At 41.6% G+C, this 21,706-nt stretch overlaps 1 protein-coding gene across 1 annotated transcript; it reads right to left on the reverse strand.

The window, feature by feature from the left end:
• Window positions 1–395: 395 nt before the first annotated feature.
• AKR1A1 (aldo-keto reductase family 1 member A1) lies at window positions 396–21,558 on the reverse strand. The gene is made up of 9 exons (XM_033067800.1): window positions 21,452–21,558; window positions 19,190–19,285; window positions 12,883–13,002; window positions 11,025–11,176; window positions 8,783–8,978; window positions 7,987–8,186; window positions 6,884–6,956; window positions 5,866–5,952; window positions 396–2,296 (listed from the first exon to the last, which is right to left on the reverse strand). Exons 2-9 carry the CDS (start codon window positions 19,277–19,279, stop codon window positions 2,231–2,233), a joined length of 984 nt encoding a protein of 327 aa, XP_032923691.1. The 5' UTR covers window positions 19,280–19,285; window positions 21,452–21,558; the 3' UTR covers window positions 396–2,230.
• Between the last annotated feature and the right edge of the window lie 148 nt (window positions 21,559–21,706).

Consider the following 21,706-nt stretch of genomic DNA (forward strand, 5'->3'; position numbering starts at 1 on the left):
GAGCCCCTCAGCCCCAGCCCGGGAGGTTTTGGCACCCCGGCCCGGGCTCTGCCTCCGCTCTCGGCCTCCTCCAGGCGAGCAAGTCCCCGGCCCAGCTCACGGAGATGCTCGGTTCTCTCCTGGCACATGAACACAGGAGCAGGCAGGGCTGACATGGCCGCTGCCCTGTCACAGCACAGCCCGGCACCGAGACCTCCAGGCTCTACTATTTCAAGGTAAAAGTTCTCCAGCTTCAGTGCGCTCTGTCCCTCCCCGCAGGCACAGAGCGGGGAAGTGTGGGGTTCACAGAGCTACAGCATTAATTTGCTTTTCTTGGTACTCTTGCTCAGAGAAATAACTAGAGAAAGTTAATTGGGGCCTTGAGATAAGTGGGGGGTAAAAAAGTCTCAAAGCCATACAATGAATACAGAATTTATTTAAACAAGCAAACATGCAAGTGGGACAAGCAAAAAAAGCCACTGTCCTTGGCAGGAGGACTGCAGTCTCCAGCGTGCCTTCAAAGTACAATTGCTTGCCTAATAATTGGAACAAGAACCGTATTTAAAGTCACCGTGTTTGATTAGAACAATTAAAGAAACCAACAGGAATTTAATTTTCCTTAGGAGAAAATGTCCAGTCTAGTAAAGAATCCTAAATGAGGTGTAATGGCTTCCATTTATCAGGAATTAGGAAACATTTTACAAAGGAACAGAAGGGCCTGAAATTTTGCCTGCGGTTTACAAGGAGTGATAAATGGGTTTCACTCCTTTTTTTTTTTTTCTCCTTTTTTTTTTTGCAGTTCAGCTGCACACTGTGAGGCCCAGGGCAGGAATTACCTGAGAAGGCTTTATGCTCAAAATGAATACAGAGATTTGCTATAGGCCTATTGCAAATGAGTTTATCCAAATTAAAGTGTCTAATTCTTTAACTTTTGAACTATTTGATACACAAGACTATTTTTCAAATTTCTTGCTGCTATTATGGGAAAAGTTAATCCTACTTAACAGGTAGAGAGGACCAAAATCAAGTGTTGATGTTTCTAAGGCCACAGAAATTGTCACCACCAGAGCACAGGTAGGTAACTAACACCTCATGCCCTTTGTGCTCAGATGACCAGCTAATTCATTAGGAGACTGAAACAAAAGAAAACTGCTGGAGTTCCAGTCCAAGAGTGCATCAGCACTCAGCAAATTAGTCCCTGCCAGGGGAACAGAGAGACGTGGCAAGTAGGAAAATAGGCACAAAAGGCAAATAACTCACCCCGAGTTACCAGCAGGTCAGTGGTACAGCAGGAGACAGGAGCAGCTCTCCTAAGCATCAACCAAAGACTTTTTTGGCAACAGCCAAAAATGCAAAATTAAAACATTGGGAGGTCTGAAAGGTCTTTGGTCTTACTGTACAATTAGGAACTAATTTTGTGACCTTCCAGAACTCAACATGGACATCTTTGGTAAAGAAACACTGGATAGCTTCACAGGAAAAGCAGGATGTTTTTCTGCAAGACTTGCTGAAAAGTTCTTGTGGCTTTTGTGATAGAATCAGAGCTGCTGTCAGAGCTGAAACCCAGCACTGTGACAAGCTAGAGGATTGCCCTGAAGGCCCGCTCCAGGGTCTGCTTTTACTCTGCTCAAATCTACAGGCAAATTAAAAGAAAGAGATAACTGAGAACAATAGGTCTCAGAAGTGCTATGAAGTAGAAAAAAGCACTGGGCATGGCTGATTACTTGGGTTTTAATGAATGGTTTATGGACATAGTGCAACTGTAGCACATTTCACTTTTTTCCCTTTGTAAAAAATTACTAATAAAGATATCAAAGTTGATGGCTGAGCAATTCTTTAGCCTTAAAAACCTTTCACACCTTCACCTTTCTTTTTTTCCCCTCATCATGGCAGTAACTGAAGTTTTCAGAACCGTTTCACAGTAGTGACCAAAGTAACTACTCAAAGTAATGCCCTAGTCTGATAACGATGTGTTTGGAACTTGACTTAGACTCCATCACTCTTTATCTAATCTCCAAAAGATGTGATGCCTCCAGGAGCCAGCTTGCAGTTATTGTAATAGATCCACAAACTTTGGCACGGAAGCTACAGGATCTCCAGGCAGGAGGTCGATTAGAAGTAGCACATTGTAGGAAAACCTACTTGGGAAGGAAGGCTTAATTTGGACGGTGCTTTTGACAAATCGTGGTAACAATTACTTCGTGGAGAGGCAGGCACAGGAGCATTACTTGAACACCTTATTTTCCAGTAGTTAATAGGGGTCATTGAAGGGGTAGTGGGGGTGTCCAGCATCTCTGGCTACCAGCTTTCCATCCACCTGTGAAACAAGACAGACAAGTCAGAAAGATAATATCTCGATTCTTTCTCTAAGTTTCAAGTTCTCATCATTTAGATTTCTAAACCGTTGTATCCCAAACATCTGGGAGTACATTTTTCAGCTTAAACAAGAGCTCTTCCCTCTACTCCCAAGTCCTATTAGCTTTTCAAGAAAAGACAGACATCTGTAGCCTAGAGCAAGAGTCTCTCAAGCTGCAGAGACTTGAAGAATTAGACTAAGGATAGTTAAAAGCCTTGTGCCTTGTAGCTGTTACTGAGTGAGTGCTGTAACATGCACACTTCAAAACACTTTACTGGAGTTGGAGCCTTTGTCCATATTTCTATAATGGGGAATTGCTGGGCTGCCAATTTTAGACATGGATAGGATGAAACACATTGAGAGGCTTGCTCAGGGTCATATACTGAGGCATTAATAGTGTCACTGAACTCCTTTTAGGAACATTTCTACAGAAGACCAGCTTGTCCAGCTGTAAAATGGGAGCACTGGAATCAATATTCACAGATTATTAGAGGCTCGGGCTGGCCCAAAACCAGACATGGCCATGCAGAAGTCTCAGTTCCTATATCCCACCTCAAAGCATTCAGATGCACAACTTGCATTTCTAGTTTCACCAAGTCCATTGCAACACCCCCAACTTCCGTGTAGCTGAGGTGAAAACCTCATCTGTAACGTTTGGGGAAGTCTGGGTGCAGCATTGGCCCAGAGTACACACCTCCCCACATGTCAGGCAAGCATCATCCAGTCAAAACCTGTTAAAAAACTAATGCCTCAATAAAAGTTATATTAATTAAATCCTTGCTTTATTATACATATAAGTGTGATGGTAGTGATCACTCAAAATGTTATGGGCAGAGGAAATCACAGGGACTTCCAAACCAAGTATCAATTAGCAAATGCCCCATTAGTTTTGAATATAAAACCTGCATTTCAAAGCGACTGGGATTCCTGCCATGAGCTGTTTAAATGAAATGAGGCACCTGGGGGCACTGCAGAGCACGGAACGAAGATGTTACGGTGTAACATTTGACTAATGCTCAAATTAAAACAGACTTGAAATGAAGCTGTCAGCTGAAGGCAATCCTTAAAACAGGACGGAAGTATCACAGTAGCTTCAGGTTTCCTCAAGTTCTCTCGAAAGCCTCATGTTCCTAGAATTCATATTCTTCACTTCCCCCCCAGTTGTGTCCCCCTGCATATTCATCCACACAGAACAGGCAAGCATTCTTGCTCACAGCAGGCCAAGACAGCAGCTGCCAGAAGCAATGTTTCACATCACTGATTCCAGTCTACTCCAGGAATTTGAGAAGGAGGAGGGGATAAAATCAGCAATGAACACACCTGCAGGTCGACAATAGCTAACTCTTAGAAAGAAATCATGATGTGCTCATGACACTCATCCTCTCCTGGCCTGACAGTCATTTAAGTTTCACTTAAGCATATTTCTTAGCCAGTTATATGTTTCCAAAAATGTTGGGATTTCAGATTGCTGCAAGGTAACTTCCAAACTCTATCCAGATAATGAACAGTTAAAAGTATAAAGCAACTTTAATTTTCTACATGCAATGTAATAGCCTCCCCTCAGACTTTAAAGCTACACAACGAGGAAGAGAGTGGCACAATTTTAAGAACTTGTGGTTATAGATCAATGAAGTAAAGCCAGGAACTGTCTCATCAGTTATGATAGGAGCTCTCATGTCACTGCCATATCACACTTTGAAATCCAGACACTAAGTGGGATTCATAGTGGAGATAGGCATGAAAGGTTAGGCAGGAATTTTAATTCACAGTTGATGAAAATTCTTTCCAATAAGCCCAGAAGGGATGGGCAGGAGACAAAAGGTTCCATAAGAGATCTTAGAGCTACAGAGCGTGATTTAACTGTACTCATCTTGCTTCTTCCTGTCTTGTTATCTGACAATATGGCAATATCTTTGAAGCCCAGCTGCATCACATTCACCCTTTCTCAAGCTGGATGGGCTGCCACTTTGAACTGTTTTTCATCTCTCCTTTGTGAATCCCTGTGATCTGATCAGGTCTCCCAGGTAACAAAAGCACATGAATTATCCCTGGTTCATTCAAGCCAGGTAATATTTTAAAGAATTTTGCAGTTTCATTAACAAAACAACTTTGTTTGCAGCATGAGTAACAAAGCACTTTAAAGAAATGTATTGTCGGTGCTTTTCACTACCCCCACACAGATCATCAGCTAAGCTGCCTGTTTGGTATACAGACTCCTGATCCATAAACTTTGGCTGCAGGGATGTGAGGGTTTATATTTATGCACACATACAGTTAAAAGGGTGGCCTTGAGGCTCATGCAGGAATGACAAACAGTGAAAGCTGTAACATGTATCTACTCTTGATAAGAGACAGTAATTCCCCACGAATTCACAGCTTCTATTTTAACTTGGACTGGTCACTGATCTACTCTCAAGTATTCAAAAAACCCACAACAATAAATCCTGGAGAAAAGCTTTCCCCAGGGAATCCTACTGCAGTAGCCACTGCTGAAGGATAATTTACAGGCAAAGCACTGAAGAGGCCAGGCTATGCTTGACAGCTCCCAAATTTGCTGAGATTTCCTGTATCTGTACAGTGTATTGTATAGCAGAGAAGGGATCACTTCAGATTCATTACAGCTCAACCGCAGCAACTTATTACAGTTGCCAAATCCTGGCCAGTGATGCACCAGGAAATGGCAGCAGCTTTCTGTTGTAAAGTCAGAAGCAGGACAAAAAGAAATGAAAAATGCTATGAAGACAGAAGACAACAGGGCATTGACTGTCTTTTTGACTGTCTTTTCTGCAATGACAGAAAAGGAACAAGTTTCGGGCTTTAATGTAATAAAAGAAAGACCAGGAGAACTTCAACACTTACAAGGCAGTGGCTTCTCCAAAAACAAACTGGCTTCTGCTAGCACACAAGGTAACTCATGTGACACGGTAAATTACTGATGGTAAAAGATGTTGCAGTTAATGATTTGGGAAGAAAAACACAACAACCTAATCCAAACTTGTATTGGAAAAGGTCATTACAACAAATTCTGAAAAGGGGGAAATGTAGAAGAGGGGAGGGGACAAATTCCCTGATGTGACTTCCCCAGTGGATGTCGAGAAGCAGCAGCACCCTGAGTCTTCACTGATCTTAGAGGTTTATGGTACAAAGTATACAGTGACAGCTGACAGGAAGAGTACTTCTGGAGGAATGGAGGAATGCCATGGAGTTTAGCCTGCTTGGACTTGAGAAGAACAAATCAGCAGGAGTTTGGTGAGATTTGAAGATGGGACTCTGACTTAAAGACCCATGGGAATCAGTAATAAGAATTCAAGAGAGCCATCCATGTCCAAAACAGAGGAAAAAAGTTTTCAACAAGCTGCCTTTTCTGTACCCAGCTTTTGAAAAATTCTTTCATCTTAGATACTCTAAGAAGATGCAGTGTTCTTATGAGCAAGTAGTCCTGATGGAACACTAAAGAAACAAAACTCTGAAAATCCCAAGTGGTGGCCATATGCACATAATGAAAACTATTAGAAAAGTAAGAAATTTACCGTAATCATTGGCACGATGTAACGCCAGTTTTTATTCAGGCTTCCAATGTGGCTCATCTCCTCTTCTGTGAGGCTGAAGTCAAACACCTGAGAACAAAAGCCAGAGACTTTACTCAATAACGATAGGTTGCCATCAGTTTGTTTTCTGCTAATAAATATGAAATTGCAATTAAACTCTTAACAAACACCACAGCAAAGGCTGAAAGTCTGAGCTGTTCGCACACCTGCCAGCTCTGAGCTTACTCTGGTACTGCATAGTGCTCTGCCACTAAGATGGAAAGCAGTGGGACTGTTTCTCACAGTAAGTGCTGCCTAATGGAAAAATATTCTGTTTCCATGTAGATCTAAACCTCGAGCAACTGCAGAATTTATGGGAATTTCTTAAGATTTCTAGCAGCACACTACATGCCAGAATTCAGATTAATGGGAGTAACAGTGACAGAAACAACTCCTTACTTAGAAACAAGTATGTAACAAGCCAATCTTTATGAAAAAAGATCAGAGGAGGTGATTCAGAAACATCACAAGATTATTTAAAGTCGGGGTTTTCAAATAATTTCTAAAGCATCTACTTCAGAGCAGAAGTGAACCACACTTACTCTTTCAGCATCACTATAATGGCAATTTGCTGGAGAAGTAGTCACCAGCCCTCACTTGCAGGACAGAGCAACTATTACTCATAAATAAGAATCACTGAGAGTAATTAGAAGACTCCCTATTTCATAAATCTGTGTCTCAAAAAATTTAAATACAGATTTTTTATTTATACCTCTACAAAGTACATTCTTTACCTTCTGATAACAAGACTGTGCATGTGGCCATTGCACACACTCACACACCAAGTTGCTTAAAAGACATCGTTTGTTTTTAAAAAGCATTTTTACCCTCCCTCCCCAGCGTGTGCATACACTGATGAACAAGTATGAACCAAGCAGCTTGCTGCTCTGCAAGTTGGAGGACAATATAGCAATTACTCACATGAAAAGGGCATTTCTGCAACTCCTCCTTTTCAGCTTACCTGGAGATTCTGCTGAATTCGAGCAGGAGTGACACTCTTGGGAATGACAACCACTTTACGCTGCACTTGCCATCTGCAAGAAGAGGTGAGAGACTTTGTCTGTGCATGCAGTCCAAGAACAATAAGTATTTATTTTGGTTGAGTAATAATCTGTGGCAGCAGAGATGCCACTGTGAAATTACAATCTCAACAGGAGTGACACGGTCCTGTATTGTATTAGGACCTGGTGCATCCAAGCTCAAGCAAGACAATAACAACTGAATTCATCACAGAGGGGAAGATGTTCATGCCTTGGAACAAGCACCCAGGTTTCAAGTGTTTTAAGCTAAAAATCCAAGAAACAGTCAGAGAAGCATACTTAGGCATTTCAAGCAAGTTCTAACCTGACAATCACTCAGAAATTAGATGAAAACCCAAATCCCTGAAGTGCCTGTCTGTGGCTTGAGCACAAACTCTCAAACATATTCAGCTCTCTGAGTAACCTGCTATTGCACAAAACTGTGGTAGTGACACTGATGGATACAAGCCAGTCAACAAAAACAAGGATAGAAAGTCAATTTTAGTTTACAAGGTACTGTTCACTTCCTGGGTATCACTCAGTCACCTTGTTTCCTAATATCCCATACCTGGCTATATAAAAACAAAACAGCTAATAGTTCTTCAGTACAGAGGAGGCAAGTCTTCCTCACCCCCTCTTCCTGGGAGCCCACCTGAGTGCAGCAGCAAGCACTAAAGGTTTCAAGGAACTGGCCACATGCAAATTCAGTGGGCAGCACTCAAATGTGGTACAGAGCTGCCTTAATTGTCCTACTGTTATTTCCCAGCAGAAAAGGAACTGTCCCAGACATGGCATCAGTCCATGTGAACTATCTCAGACATGGATCCAGGCCATGAATGGACCCCTCTGATCTAGTCTGCCTGCCCTAAGGCAGGACCAACTCTACCAGCTTTGTAAAACAAGCACCAAGTGGGGTTTGCTTTTGGCATTCCTTGTGATTTCAACTCCTCCCTGACTCCCTTTAAGTGGATTCCTTCTAGCTTGTATGTTTTGCTTAACTGAAGACTGGGTCCCAAACACCACCTCTCTCACAATTGTTCTGTACCTGAGGATGATCTGTGCAGGTGACTTGCTGTATTTCTCTGCAATTTTTTTGACCCCAGGTTCCTCTAGCAGCACAGGCTCATCGGGGTGTTTCCACATGCGATCTGGAGAGCCAAGGGGACTGTAGGCAGTGACCACCAGTCCTCGTTTTTGGCAGTGAGCAATCAGCTCGTTCTGAGCTAGGTAAGGATGGCATTCCACCTATGAAAATTACCTACAATGAGTGGCTACAGAACACATTATCAACACACAATGAAACAAACCAAGGAAGTCAAGCACAAAAGAACCAAACATATCAAGGAGTTCATTGCAGAAAACCTTATGAGTATAAAGTTTAAGTTAACCTTAGTAACTCAAGTCACTGCCAGGAGAAAGAAGTGTCTGGTAGGCTAAGCTTACAGGAAACGAAAACAGATCACCTAAGCTTGGTGCTGGACTTTCTCTTGATACCAAACAGATCATCCAACAAGCAAGGAACTTCTATGCAGTAGGGATTCAAGTTACTCCCTCACAATCTTTCCTTTTTGTAGACTAAATTGTTTCTCACGTGGAAGATGAACTCTTCCACAGACCTGTTCATCTAAGCAGGTATAAATGTCCACAGAACATGAATGTAGGCCTCCTTTCCAGTCTGCTGGGAGAGACAGCCTCTGTGTGCCTGCTCCTGCAGAGCTGCCTATATTCTTCTCTGCAAATAAGAAGCTGCACCTCTTGTGCTAAACACATGACACTGGTTTGCAAATTCTTCACTCTTACGGACAAATAGGAAAGGTATTTGTCTCCTTTATCCACCTTACCTGGAGCACAGCTGGCTTCACAGTAGCCACACTCAGCACATCATCGATCTGACGACTGTTGAAGTTTGACAGCCCAATGGCTTTCACAAGACCTTTCTCCACCAGTTTCTCCATAGCCTTCCAGGTATCCTTGTAATCAATGTAGTCGTAACGCATCGTGTTATCGGGATTCTTGGGGAAGAGATTGTCCCCTCGTCTACAGCATCAAAGGTGAAGTGTAAGCACATACACCACATTATTTATGTTAGTTCTTCACTTAAAGAAACCTTCCTCAAAGTAGTCCTGAAAGTTTCTGCATAGTCTGAGGGACAGTACAAACTGAATTAATCTGTTCAATTCCATTTCATGACTTAAGCTATAAGCAGTTATTACACAAGACAGTCTTTCCCATGTAAAGTTGTTACACAACACTTTGAAGTACTAACCTATACAGCAGTGACTACACAAAACTGATAAACCACTGTACACATAGCAGCAGCTCTTTGCACACTTAGATCCCAATGAAACAGCTGATTTAGGGAGCAGCAACTCAGAGGGAGGCTTGGAGTTGCTACCAAAGGGATCTGGGTTTAAGAGCTATCTAGGAAAAACTGTACTAGTCAAGACAAGCACAGATTCTCCCAGAAGTCTTAACATGTACATGTTTATAGGTTGGGTGTGTTTCCTTCCAATCAGTCATACCAACACATTAAAAAAAACAAACCCAAAAAACCCAAAACAACAAAACAAACAAACAAAATTTAAAAAACAAACCCAAACAAAAAAAAAAACTTAGACACAAAGTACCCAGCTGTGCCAGGTGACACCCCCACAGCCAAAGGTCTGTGAGCAGTCCATGCTGGGAAGGGTACCAGCAATCCCTCTGATAGAGCCCTGCTGTGTAATCACTACAGGACTCTGCTTGCTCAGCACTGAGACTCTGACACTGCTCTAGCTAAGCAGTGAATGGTGTGAGAAATGGCACTACCTGGGGACAAGGGGAGGTGGTTCTTCATGTCACTGATAAATCTAGAACCAAAACAACTCTGAAAGTCTTCTGAGCTCCCAAGTCAGAAGGGTATTGTATTGAGAGTAATTTTCAAGATCTAAAGGCACTGTGATTTTCATCTAGAAGATTGTTTTGATTTCTCTGTAAATAACATTCCTTAGCTTAGACTCCAAATGCAACAGGCATCATAAATAAGCATGCATTAAAACAGTTAAGTAGACATAATGGAAAACTACAGGGTATATCGTTTCCAATGAGAAAAGAAATGAAACTGCTTTATTAGACTGTCAGTTTTATCAAGAGTATCACAATATAATCTAAATTTAAATATTAGTAGTATCTAAACACACATTATTATTTGTGTTATGTGTCATTATCAAAGCAATGTTTGATGGGGTGGTATTTTCAAGCAAATGTAAAACAAACCTCTTGCACAACAGGGAATTTTCAACAGCTCTTCCTCCAGAGCAGTTCTAGGTAAAAACACTTCCTCATTCTGTTATGCTGAGGAATATATTTATACTTTGACCATCTTTCATTTTATCATTAGTGTATGACATTTGTAAAATTCAGTTCATATGACTGGAAAGAGAAAAAACTCTCAGATTTGTAGAACAGAAGCCCCTTAAACTGAAAAGGCTTGAGTGAAGATCCCATGCAAACATCTGGCAAGGAGATTAATTCCTCCTGCCTTTTTGATGATTATGTGGAAACAACCTCTTCCACATCTACAAGGAAACAGAATACGGAACTGTGCTTCTAGTGGGATTGTAAGATAAGTGCATTTAGCACTTAAATGGAAAACTTTCTTCTCTCTTATCTCCTCAAATCATAGAATTACTGCAATTTGTGTCATAATTAGTCAATTTACTTCCACCTCATACAGACCACCATGATACTGCATGTGCTTGTCCATTCCAGTACAGTAAATAACTACAAGTGAAAACTGCTGTCTTTATCAAGCAGTTAATTCCCATTTTACAGATCAGTACAACTAAGGCACAGAGCAGTTCTAGTATTTCCTCAAGGTTACCAGATAGGCCAATGGCAGAACCAAGAACAGCTGCTACACTTCCCCAATGCCTAGATGAAGACACTAGGCTGTTTTAAACTTTAAACACCAAAAAACACCTTGCAGGTAGCATAAACAGGAAGAAATTCACAGCTCAGAAAGAACATCCTCAGGATATAACATGAGCCACTTATGTAAAACTGGTGTTTCTGCATTCTGTGCCCTTTGCATCTAGAACTTACTCAAAGGCATGAGGCCAGTGCATGAGGTACAGGTCCAGGTAATCCAGTTTCATATCTTCAAGTGTTTTCCTCAGCGCTGGCTCTACATCTTCTGGGTGGTGCTTGGTATTCCAGAGCTTTGATGTTACAAACAGGTCCTCCCTTTTAATAACCTTCAAGAAAGGAAGGAGAGCATAATATACTGGAGCAAGTTCAGAAAGAGTTGCAACAATTCTCCAATTAGTTTTAAAACTAAGAGAACAACTGAAGTTTTGTGGTTTGTTATGGAGTTTTTTTTAAAAAAGGTAACACATGGAACCAACAAATTAAACCTTTCAAAAATATACTGGATGGAGAGGAGCCAGAGAAATACACACAGTAGCAAGTCTTAAAGTATATCAAATACTTTAGCAATTAGAAGTTTTGAAAAACACAAAAATTCCTTTCCACATACACACACTCTTCCAGAACTTCCAGTTCAAGGGTTAAAGCCATTACTAAGTGTGATGTGGCCAAAAGAAAGATTACTCAGCTTATTCATATGCAAATTTTGAAATTTCCATTTAACAATTCACATATTCCTGGCCAAACCAGCTAACTTACTTTACTCATCACATGTTATAAACCAAGATTGCTTCTTGTAGAAAGAGCGTGGGAAAACAATCAGAAGATTTTCCAAACCTCTGCATTTGAGTTTCTAGGCTATGGAAAGAACACACTAAGAAGAACTGAGAGCCTTGTACCCTGTGTTGGAAGGGTAAGAACAGAAATAAAACAATGGGGAACTGGTTAACTAGAAAGTATAAAATACAAAAGGGAGATCACACTGGGAAACTGAAGCACAGAATTCCATCAGAAAGGACCCTTCTCACTGTGTCACGTCTGACAAAATCACTCAAGTCTATTTTGAAGAATTTGGCATGATTAATTCCTTAGTTTCTCTGTTCCAACCATTAAATTATTTCTTGTGTTTCACACAAGGATGTTGTTTTAAAAAGGAAAATATTTTAAAATTATTTTTTAAATAATTTTGATTCAAATTCTAGTTCTAAGTTAGCTAGCTAATATGAATTGAACAAAATGCCTCCCTTTGTCTAGTAGGGAGGAATCCCTGGGGCAAGCTGAAAACAGCCTCTCTCAAGCACATCACATAACAAAGAGACTGCCCTAAAGCCAAGGCAAGAGCAGCAGGAGAGCAAGAACATGAAAACTTCTTTTCCTTGGGCTGTGAGGCTGTACAGGTTATCCTTTTGGCCCCTTTAGGGAACAGATTTAAGATTCCACCTCAGCTCATACATATGAATGCCTGTCACATTGCATTATACTTAGGCTTCAAACTCAGATGCAGACTCTGGAGTCACATTTATGAACCTTTCATTTGCAATCACTGTTTTAAAAAAAGATTAAAACTCACCACATTTTCTGAGTCAGATTTTATCTATAATCAAAAAACCTACAATTGATATTTTATCAATAACCAAAAAACTAAATTTGCTGTGGCTATTCCCCATTGCATGCTAGACTGGAAAGTCAGGGTAACTTTTCATATAAATTATGACAAATATTTTACATTATAACTACTGATTTTGGGAACCCCAAAGTATCCAAATTGGGATACTTGGTGAGAGGAAAAGGAAAAATACCACCACCACCAAAGGCATTTTCTGTAGCTTCCATCCAAATATCCCTGACAATCTTTCCTTCCCAAGACAGCCAGGAGGGTTCTAAGAGGAGAGAAAGCCCTCCTTCATGCTTTTCCTGATAAATAGCAAACAGCTGGGTTAGACCAGCAGGAAAAGCCACAAATGTTAACTTCAAAGGGGACAGCTGTAAGTGTTGGCACAGCACACCATCAGCAGGGCAGTTCCTGTGTTTTTACCTTGTTGGGTCCAACACATTCCTGGAAGGCCTCCCCGATCTCGGCTTCGTTGCTGTAGGCGGCTGCGCAGTCGACGTGGCGATAGCCCACGCTGAGAGCGTGTTTCACTGCCTCCTTCACCTGCAGCCACAAACACATTGCCCATGCAGTCACTGAAAAAGGATGTGGCACTGGGGAAAAGTTAAAAAATCCAAGAGACTTAGTGAGGAACATCCCCCAAAAAACGCAGGCCTGCATAAGGTCATGAGATTCAAACAGGAGGATCTGGACTCTCTGTAGCACAGTCCTTAGGGGGAAGAGCAAACTGCTGGCAGACACTCCAAGAGGAACAAGAAAATGGATTGTGCACACAGGGCCAGCATGCATGAATGCACCAGATAGAACAAATCCCCACTCTTCACTGTAGTTGTTACACTTTCCATTTTATATGAGCTATGAGAAGCAGTTTTCAAGTAAGTCATGGCTTAGGAAGAAAACTTTTCTGACCAAAGGGACAAATCAACATCAGCCAAACCTGGAATATGTTTCCTCTTGCCCAGTAAAGAAAGAGCCTGGCTTCTAACTCCAGAATCATCACAGTTTGAGTTTGGTTCAGCCACTCATAGTTAATTACCGAGACAATGCTCTTTTATGGAACATTTTTCTTTCTTGTCTCATGATTGCACAACAGTGCAAGTCATACTGCTAGGATATTCCTGATGATGCTCACAACTTCACATTTTGCTTTCAACACTGCTGACAATGAAGGTGCTGCGAACAGCAACACATCCCTTGCTCTATACTGTCACATAAAAGCCAGAATGATTTTTGGAAACCAAGGCACTTTACATCAAATCTGTATCTGCTTTTGAAAGCTCTAATGAAGCACAAGCACCAAATGTCTTCACATGTGGGCCTCAGATATGGAGCAAGTCTAGAAACCAGAAGGAAACACATAATGGCATCTTTGTGAGGACTCATAAGGAGCTTTTGAATAAAGATTTTCTATAAATGATTGTGCAAGAATGAAGAATTACTACAGTTGCCAGTGTAATCATCATCTCCCATTAGGCTGATAACCATTTAGTAAAGTCTGTTTCATTTAACTTCCTGTGGACAGTTAGCACACATTCTCTCTTACATCTGTCCTTCTGAAGTACTACAGAAAGAATAACACACCCAATCTGGACAGGCATTTCTATACATTGCACCCAACTGTCTTGTCTCTCTAGACTGAGAGACTGTAAATTACTCTGTGTATAAGGCTTGATACAATAGGGCCATAAATGTTAATAGAGATCACACCTCTCTCGTCATGAGTTAAAAAAATATGTCCACAAAGGCTAGAGAGAAATTGATTTATTTCAACTTAATCAAAGTACCAGCATTTTCAAATTTAAAGCTGACAAAATTAGTAATACCAAGCAAAGATGTGCACAGCCCTGCTTTCAGATGCTACAAAAAGGCAACGGGGAATCAAATGTGAGATCTCTCTCCTACTGGTGGATTTAATTTGTTTTTCTTGTCAAGAAGTGCAGTAAAAGCAGACACAGGGTATTCTGACTGCATTCTTTGGCATTTTGAGAGGAAAACTGGAGTGCAGCTGAGTTTCCCTTAGCCAGGATGACAAAGCACTTCTATTACAGAAGTGAACTATTCCTTTCTCTAGCAGGATGGTACTTACAGTCCTTGCTTCACCTGATAAAGACATTTCTCAGGTCACTACAAAATCAAAGGCAGAGTAATTTGAAATCACTTGAGAAATAGTAAAGGCTTTTAAGACTCAGTATCTATCCTCCAAAAAGATGAGATTTGTGGAGAAGGACACAAAAATAGCCATGTCCTATATCTGGAAACTCCTATTTCCTGTATCAGAGTAGTACTTTTTTCAAACAAACAGGCACAAAGTTTACCATAAATGAAAGCAGGCACCACTCACAGAAGAACAGAGATAAAGCATTCCAAACATATCTCAGCAAAGTGATCAACAAGAGGCTGTATTGTTTTATCAGCATGTTTTGAGAAATTTCTAGCACTGAAGAAATGGGACTGATAATTTAAATAAGGTTTGGATCTGAGGAAAGAAAATCTATATTTGGGTAAGCTACTCCCAGCCTACTAAAACATTCCAATGTGAACTGAGAGCTCCTGTTTCACACAAAAGGCAAACAATCAAGAGGAGAAGTGAAAAAAAGGGGAAAAAAGGCATTTTTGGAGGGGAAAAATAACATATAGATGTAAGTTTTAAAAAGTACTTTTTTTAACAGGAAGTTTTGTATTTTCAATATTAACTTCAGAGAGGTAAATGCCTTTCATGGTAGGGGACATAACAAAAACACAACAGAAACAGTTGAAGATTCATATGCCTGTGGGTACTTTTTGTTGTGCAGTAAAAATAGCCAAATGACCCTTCAAACTTTCCATATATTCTTAAGTTTAGAATGTCAATACTGCTACCAAAGGAGAATTAGTGAGTTTACTTTGCATTAGGCAAGTTGAGTCACAGAGCTCAAGTGTGACTCACCAATCCATCCCTAGAGAAAAAGTTAGTTCTTACTAAAAGTAGGTCTGAATGGATCTTGAGACATCTTCCAGTCTATCCTCAAGACCCACAGCCGGGCAGAGTAAATCCAGACCACTCCTACACGCATTTGTCATAAGCCTTCTTGTGACAGGCAGTCTATTCTAATGCTTTGAAATCTTTATGCTCAAAGTCTTTTAGATGACTCACAAAGATGGTCCTGATGCCACAACCTATTCCTCCCTGACATGAAATCCACAGCTTGCCCTTTGTGAGGGCTTTTTGCACACTTGGAAAGTGTCAGCACAGCTCCTCTCAAACCTCTTTTGACTGCAGGTGCTTCCCCCTCTCATCACAACTCACCTTTCCCAAACCTTGTATCACTTGCTGCTGCCTCATCAGCTGTTTTGTGCCTTTCTTCAAATGGCTTGCCCCAAAACAGACACAGGTATTGCAGTTTGAGCCTCACTCTCCTTCACTTTATGGCCAAGTCCAAGGAATTGCACTGCCATTTAAACACCCCACTAAGGGACTTGGCCTTGCCACCCATCCACCCTCTTTTGAAGATGGATGAACACAGTATCAGTGGCAGATTCAGAAACACAATCTGCAAGTTCCCATTAATTATAACATCCATTACTAGCTTTCCAGTTCTTCAATTTGCCTCTCAAAAGGTTAAAAAATTAACAAGCCATTGTTATACTTCCAGGCAACAGAGTTCAAGTGACCCAGGAGCCTCTCATGCACAGCCCCAAGTCATTATGAAGAGATTTCCACTCTTAACAGTTCAATACTACTGGGAAAGAAAAGGCTCTGACCAGCCTCCCCTGCTTCCTGCAAAGTTGACAAATTTTAGCTGTTCTTCTGCAGACAGGAAGTAGGAAAAAACAATCAGTGCATGTGATCTTCAGATGCACTATGACCAGAACCCAAGTGTTGCTATATCACAGTTTCTAAATATTGCATTAAAATCTGCTGAAAAGGAACTCACACTACCAGACAAATAATGCAAATTTAAAAGGTGGTGTTCACTAAAATAAAGGGGCTGGCCTGTTATCCTTCAAATATTAAATTTAAGTCCCTTCCTTAACAGCAGTGAATTGTTTGTGCCCATAACCAGGATTCTCTATATTGTCTAACAAACTTCAGGAACTAAACATTCTCCCCCAAAGCTACAATCCTGTCACAAGACACGCTGTCTGGCTGGTTTTCTGAGGTGCTCTTCAGCTTATCTAAGGTTTCACAGAAATACAAGCCCTGTGTCTCCCTGTCCCACAGAACCAGCCTCTGCCACTGCAGTTAGGCTGCTCATCAGGTGGGGATCAATCCTCCAGGTTGAAAGTATGGCTCACTTGAGAGAACAAAGCATTTAAGGATTACAGATAATCCAGGTGCAATATCAAAAAGCCATGGTACTGATATTCTTGATGCTCCTGTCTGAATGGATTTCTCTTTGAACTCATTCATGCTGCCAGCTCATAAACTTCTGTATTGTGCTCCCTCCCATTCAACAGCCCTCCATCATATTCCTATGGAAACATGCAAAACAAATTTCCTTTCTAGCATTTGATCATGTAAAACACAAAACATTCTATTATTTTGTATGGTGTCAATCCTGTAAAATCCTATCGTCTTTCAACATGGGATTAGATTCAATTATTTTCCTTTTATTAATATCTAGGAAACTGAGGCTGCAATGACACCTTTGTACTGGACTGCTAAGATCTCTCTACAAGGTCAAGGCTTGCTTACAATCAGGAACAGTAACAGCAGTAATAAAGAAATTACTCAAGCTTGGCAAGGGAAAGAATTACACTCTGCAAAATATTTACCCAAAATAATTTAAAAGCCATCCATTTCCACACTTGCTTCTAATGCAACCCTTAAACAAAAGAGCTTTTGATAAATAGCCTCTACTTGGGGAACAGCTAAACCAAATTTAATCAATGCTAATTCTTTTGCTTCTCTGGGTTTCTCACCCCTAGTCTTTAATTCATAATAGCAGTTATTATCCCTGAACTACATCATGTCCTTTTAAGGGTAAATCATTTGGACACTGCCAAATTGCTGCTTTGCCCCAAGTTAATTTATTTCATAGGAATAGCAAAAACTTCTATAACTCTGGCCCTTTTCACTGTACTTCCTAGATTTTGCCTTCAATACATTCTACAACAAAGTCTTTGAAGAATCAGATATTCCAAAGAAGTGACTCCCAATGACTTCCAAGGAAACCCAGAGAAGATGGCTGGATCCTGTGTGGGGTTGAGCTGCCAGCAGCACTGCTGATTATAGCAAAATCCAATTGAATTAGATTTAAATTATGCACAAACAGGATCTGTCCCAGTTCCTTTCTAAGGCCACATGTTTCTCAGAACAATTAGTTCACAGAATAAACAACACATTAATATTTTGTTTCGTTTCAGACATTTGCTTTAGACAAAGCACATTTAACTGTTTTGAGTGCAAGGAAATTCACCCATTAAATTTGTGCATGTTAATTTTAATTCAGCTGTCATTTGATGTTTTAAGTGGCAAAGCTGCACATTCACCCTTCTCCTCTCTCAAGAGGTTGACTGAACTCTCACACCAACTCAGCTTCCACATTAGTACAACTTCTATTCCCAACAGATCCACTGTCCTGACAGTTGTTTGGACAGGAAAACCCACAGTAAAATGGCTCTGAATAGATTTAATTTTCATAGCTTGTTTCCCACCTTTTCCTCTAGCTGGCACAAGAGAATAGCATGCCTTGAGAAGAATTTTAACCTTCCCTCTCAGTCATGAGCACAATGTCAACCAACATACTCCAAACAACATCACAAAGCTCACACAAGACTAGCAGTGAGACATCCATTTACTGCACAGACACGCAGTGGTGTGCATAGTCCAGAGAAGCTGTGCATGCCCCATCACTAGAAATGTTCAAGGCCAGGGTGGATTGACCTCTGAGCAATCTGGTCTAGTGGAAGGGTGTCCCTGCCCAGAGCAGGGATTTGGAACTAGATGGTCTTTCTGGTCTCTTCAAGCCCAAACCATTCTGAGATTCCACAATTCTCTGAGTACCAGCCAGGAATTCCACCAAGCAGTGGACATTACCTTTCAGAGGAAGTACGTACAATTTCTTCCCCAAAAATTGTATATTTTAATTAAATGAAAGAGATACAAAAAGACAAAGGGGAGAAGCATTACAATAGCAGGCACACCATGGAGCACACAAACATTCCCACAGACTGTTTGTAGTAACACACAGAATCGTTTCCAAGTGTGGTGTTTGCCAACTCGCTGCATTCAGAAGCAGAGTGAATGTCTAATGATACATGAGCGGTCTTATTCTAAAAGCAGCCTGACCCAAGCAAGTTCTTTGTTTTCCTGCTAACCATTGGCTGGCTGCTGGAACAGGACTTATTACAAGAACAACTTGAGTTTCTGCCTCCCAAAATAATGCTTTCTGCTGAGTCATCAGCCTAAGCCAGAGGGGTGTCTGGTCAGACCAGCAGCCTGAGGACTTGTCAGTGGAAGAGTCCAGCACCATATTATATTCATTGGTCTTCTTCTGGGTTTATGTCCCAGAACACCACTGCCCGAGGCCAGGGTTAACAAGTCTGAAGGGATCTTCCTTTCTGGAAGGATCTGCTGTCTTTGTGCCTTAAGTCATACAAATACACACATACATACATCCAACTTCAGTGGACTCAAGGCTAGAACAGCTCAAGCAAAGGATCCAGGCCTCAGATCTGGGACCTTCAAAAAAAGTACACAAACACACATACTAGTTGAGAGCACAATATCCTATTGTTCCCCACTTACTTGGCCACGGTCACTTTTCCAAGTTCCCAGTCCCACGAGAGGCATCTTCTGCCCAGTGTGGAGTGTAACGAAGTCACATGTTGCAGGCATTTTTGCCTAGAGAATAAAGAGATCAGTTTTGCAGAAATTCTTCAAGTTGCAACAATTTACCTTTCCTGCTCACAATGGCAAAGCTTTTTCATCAACAAAGGAAGGGCTTACAGCATGTCCCAACATCCTCACAATTTATGTTTCTGCTCAAACAGCTGAAAAGAATCTGCAGTCAGGATGAGTTCCAAAGCTGGCTAGCTGATTTGAGTTACTTCCCAAGCTCTGCTGCATCCAAAATCATTAATGTTATTTGTTTTTAAAAAAAGCAACAAAAATAACCAAGAGTGGAAGAATGCAATGTTAATCAAATCTCTAACTACGCAGGAAGAATGGAGTTCAGCATCCACATTGTATACTATCCCAAAATAGGTCTTCTCAGTGTTGTCATTTTCCTCATATAATTAGATCCCAGCTGATGGATGTGTTCACACAGAGTTTATGCTTTCAATTTCTTGCTTAGCCTCTTAAGTCAAACTTTTGTAGATTTAACAGCAGACACCGAACAGCTCACTTGTTTCTCAGAGAGACATACAAGAGCAGTTGGATCCTGACCTGAAGGCCATTGTACACCAAGGAGCTGGGGATCCCTGTAACAGTTAACCTGAGTAGGTCCAGGATCATCTTTTGCTGCACTTCACACTCAGCATTGTGCTGTGGGATGCACAAGCTCAGCAGCAACCTGGAACAGGAGTCTGCAGGTAGCTCACACCTGCAATTATGCCACCTATGTGTCCTTGCCTTAATCTAAAAAAAGCAAGAAGTTCTCCAGCAAGCATCCTCTCTGTTTGACACTAGAAGTGGTAAATAGAGGTGTTTTCTTGTAAAGGAATCCCTAGCAGGTCAAATGACCAAAACAGGGTAAGCCCTGCTATGGACAGAGCCTGCACACTGTGCTGTGTGAGCTCTGCTCAATGCTGCACAAGTTGGGCCTCCCGGAACCTAAAGGGATGCGCAATTATCAATACCCTCCGCTTTCTTTAAAGGGTTAGCTCTAAAAAACATCATTTGAGATGCTACTTTAGAGTTGGAGTGCCTTTCTTATCAGGACTGTAATGGGTCAGCACCTTCTGGTACAAGACAATCATTACACTGAACTAACAGCCCTGGACTTGCACTGAGCTAAGTCCAGCTGAAGACAATCACTGGTGAACCAAACTGCAAATGTACATCTATTTTATTGGGGTAGGAGGTCAGAGAAGGCAGAATGACGGTGCCAATAGTATTCTCTTCTACTCTGAGCTTGCACAGCCATTTTGCAGCCAGGTACATGCAAATGGGTGCTGTTTACCTGAATTTAGTTGCCTAAATAAAGACATCTTGTATCATGCAACATAACTAAAAACGTAAGGCTTTTTGATTCACTTCGGCCTATAATACAAATCAGATACCAATCATATGCTTTACACAACCATATTGTGCAATCATCTTAAAGGTAAGAGTTCAGCCCAAAATACAAGGTACGCATTTAATCAATAACTAGCATCAGCACATTTTAAAGAACCATCTTGCTTCATGTAACACTGCAGATAGATTTGAACAATAGCTTCTGGAAGAACAGAACACATCAGAATTGCAGACACTGGAAAAAAAATGTAAATACTTTCCACTCAGATCGTTCCCTAAAACAGGGGATTTAAGAGAATTTATAATGCTAACCATAACTATTCAGTTAATTTAAAAAGCTAGAAGCCTCTTCTTAGAAGGGCAGAGATAAAACAAACATAAAAGCAAACTAATTCTGTACAAGATATGGTTATAGCTTAACATCACCAGCCTACTGCCATATTCACGTTAAGGAATTAAAGCTCAGAGTAATTCAAGGCCAGTATAAGGCTGGGAGGATGCATCAATAACCAGAGTAAAGCACGTTACCCCAGTTCATCAACCCACAGCTACAACTCATTTTTAACCTATAGCAAGGAGTCTTCCAGTAGTAAAATAACCATAGCTATTCATGCCATTAATATGTATAGACGTATATATATATAGACATATTAACAATACTTAAGCCGCTAACAACTGAACAGCTTCTGCCACACGGATCAGGGGTATTTTGGCCGAGTGCGCCCACCTGCCCCTTATCGGGGCGGCGCAGGGCGGGCCCGCCCGGCGCGGGGGGCGGTGGGGGGGCGATAAGGCGGCTTCGCAACCCCGCAGCTTTCCCGTACTCACCGCCGGTACCGACCGCTGCCGAGGTTATTGCTACTGCCGCTATTGCTGCTGCTGCTGCCGTTCCTGCCGCCGCTGCCCGGCCCTTCCGCTTCCGCCGGGAGCGCGCCCCGGGCTGTGGCAGCGCGGGTGCCCCGGCGGTTCAAACGTGAAAGTCCAGCAGCGGGGATCGGCGGGGCTGAGGTGCCCTCACGGCTCTGCCCCCGGCGGCGCTCGGAGCACGGCCCAGCCCCACCCCGGCACCGACCCGCTCCCCGC

This window comes from Catharus ustulatus, chromosome 9 (genome assembly GCF_009819885.2).
Source record: "Catharus ustulatus isolate bCatUst1 chromosome 9, bCatUst1.pri.v2, whole genome shotgun sequence".
Taxonomy (NCBI): Eukaryota; Metazoa; Chordata; class Aves; order Passeriformes; family Turdidae; genus Catharus; species Catharus ustulatus.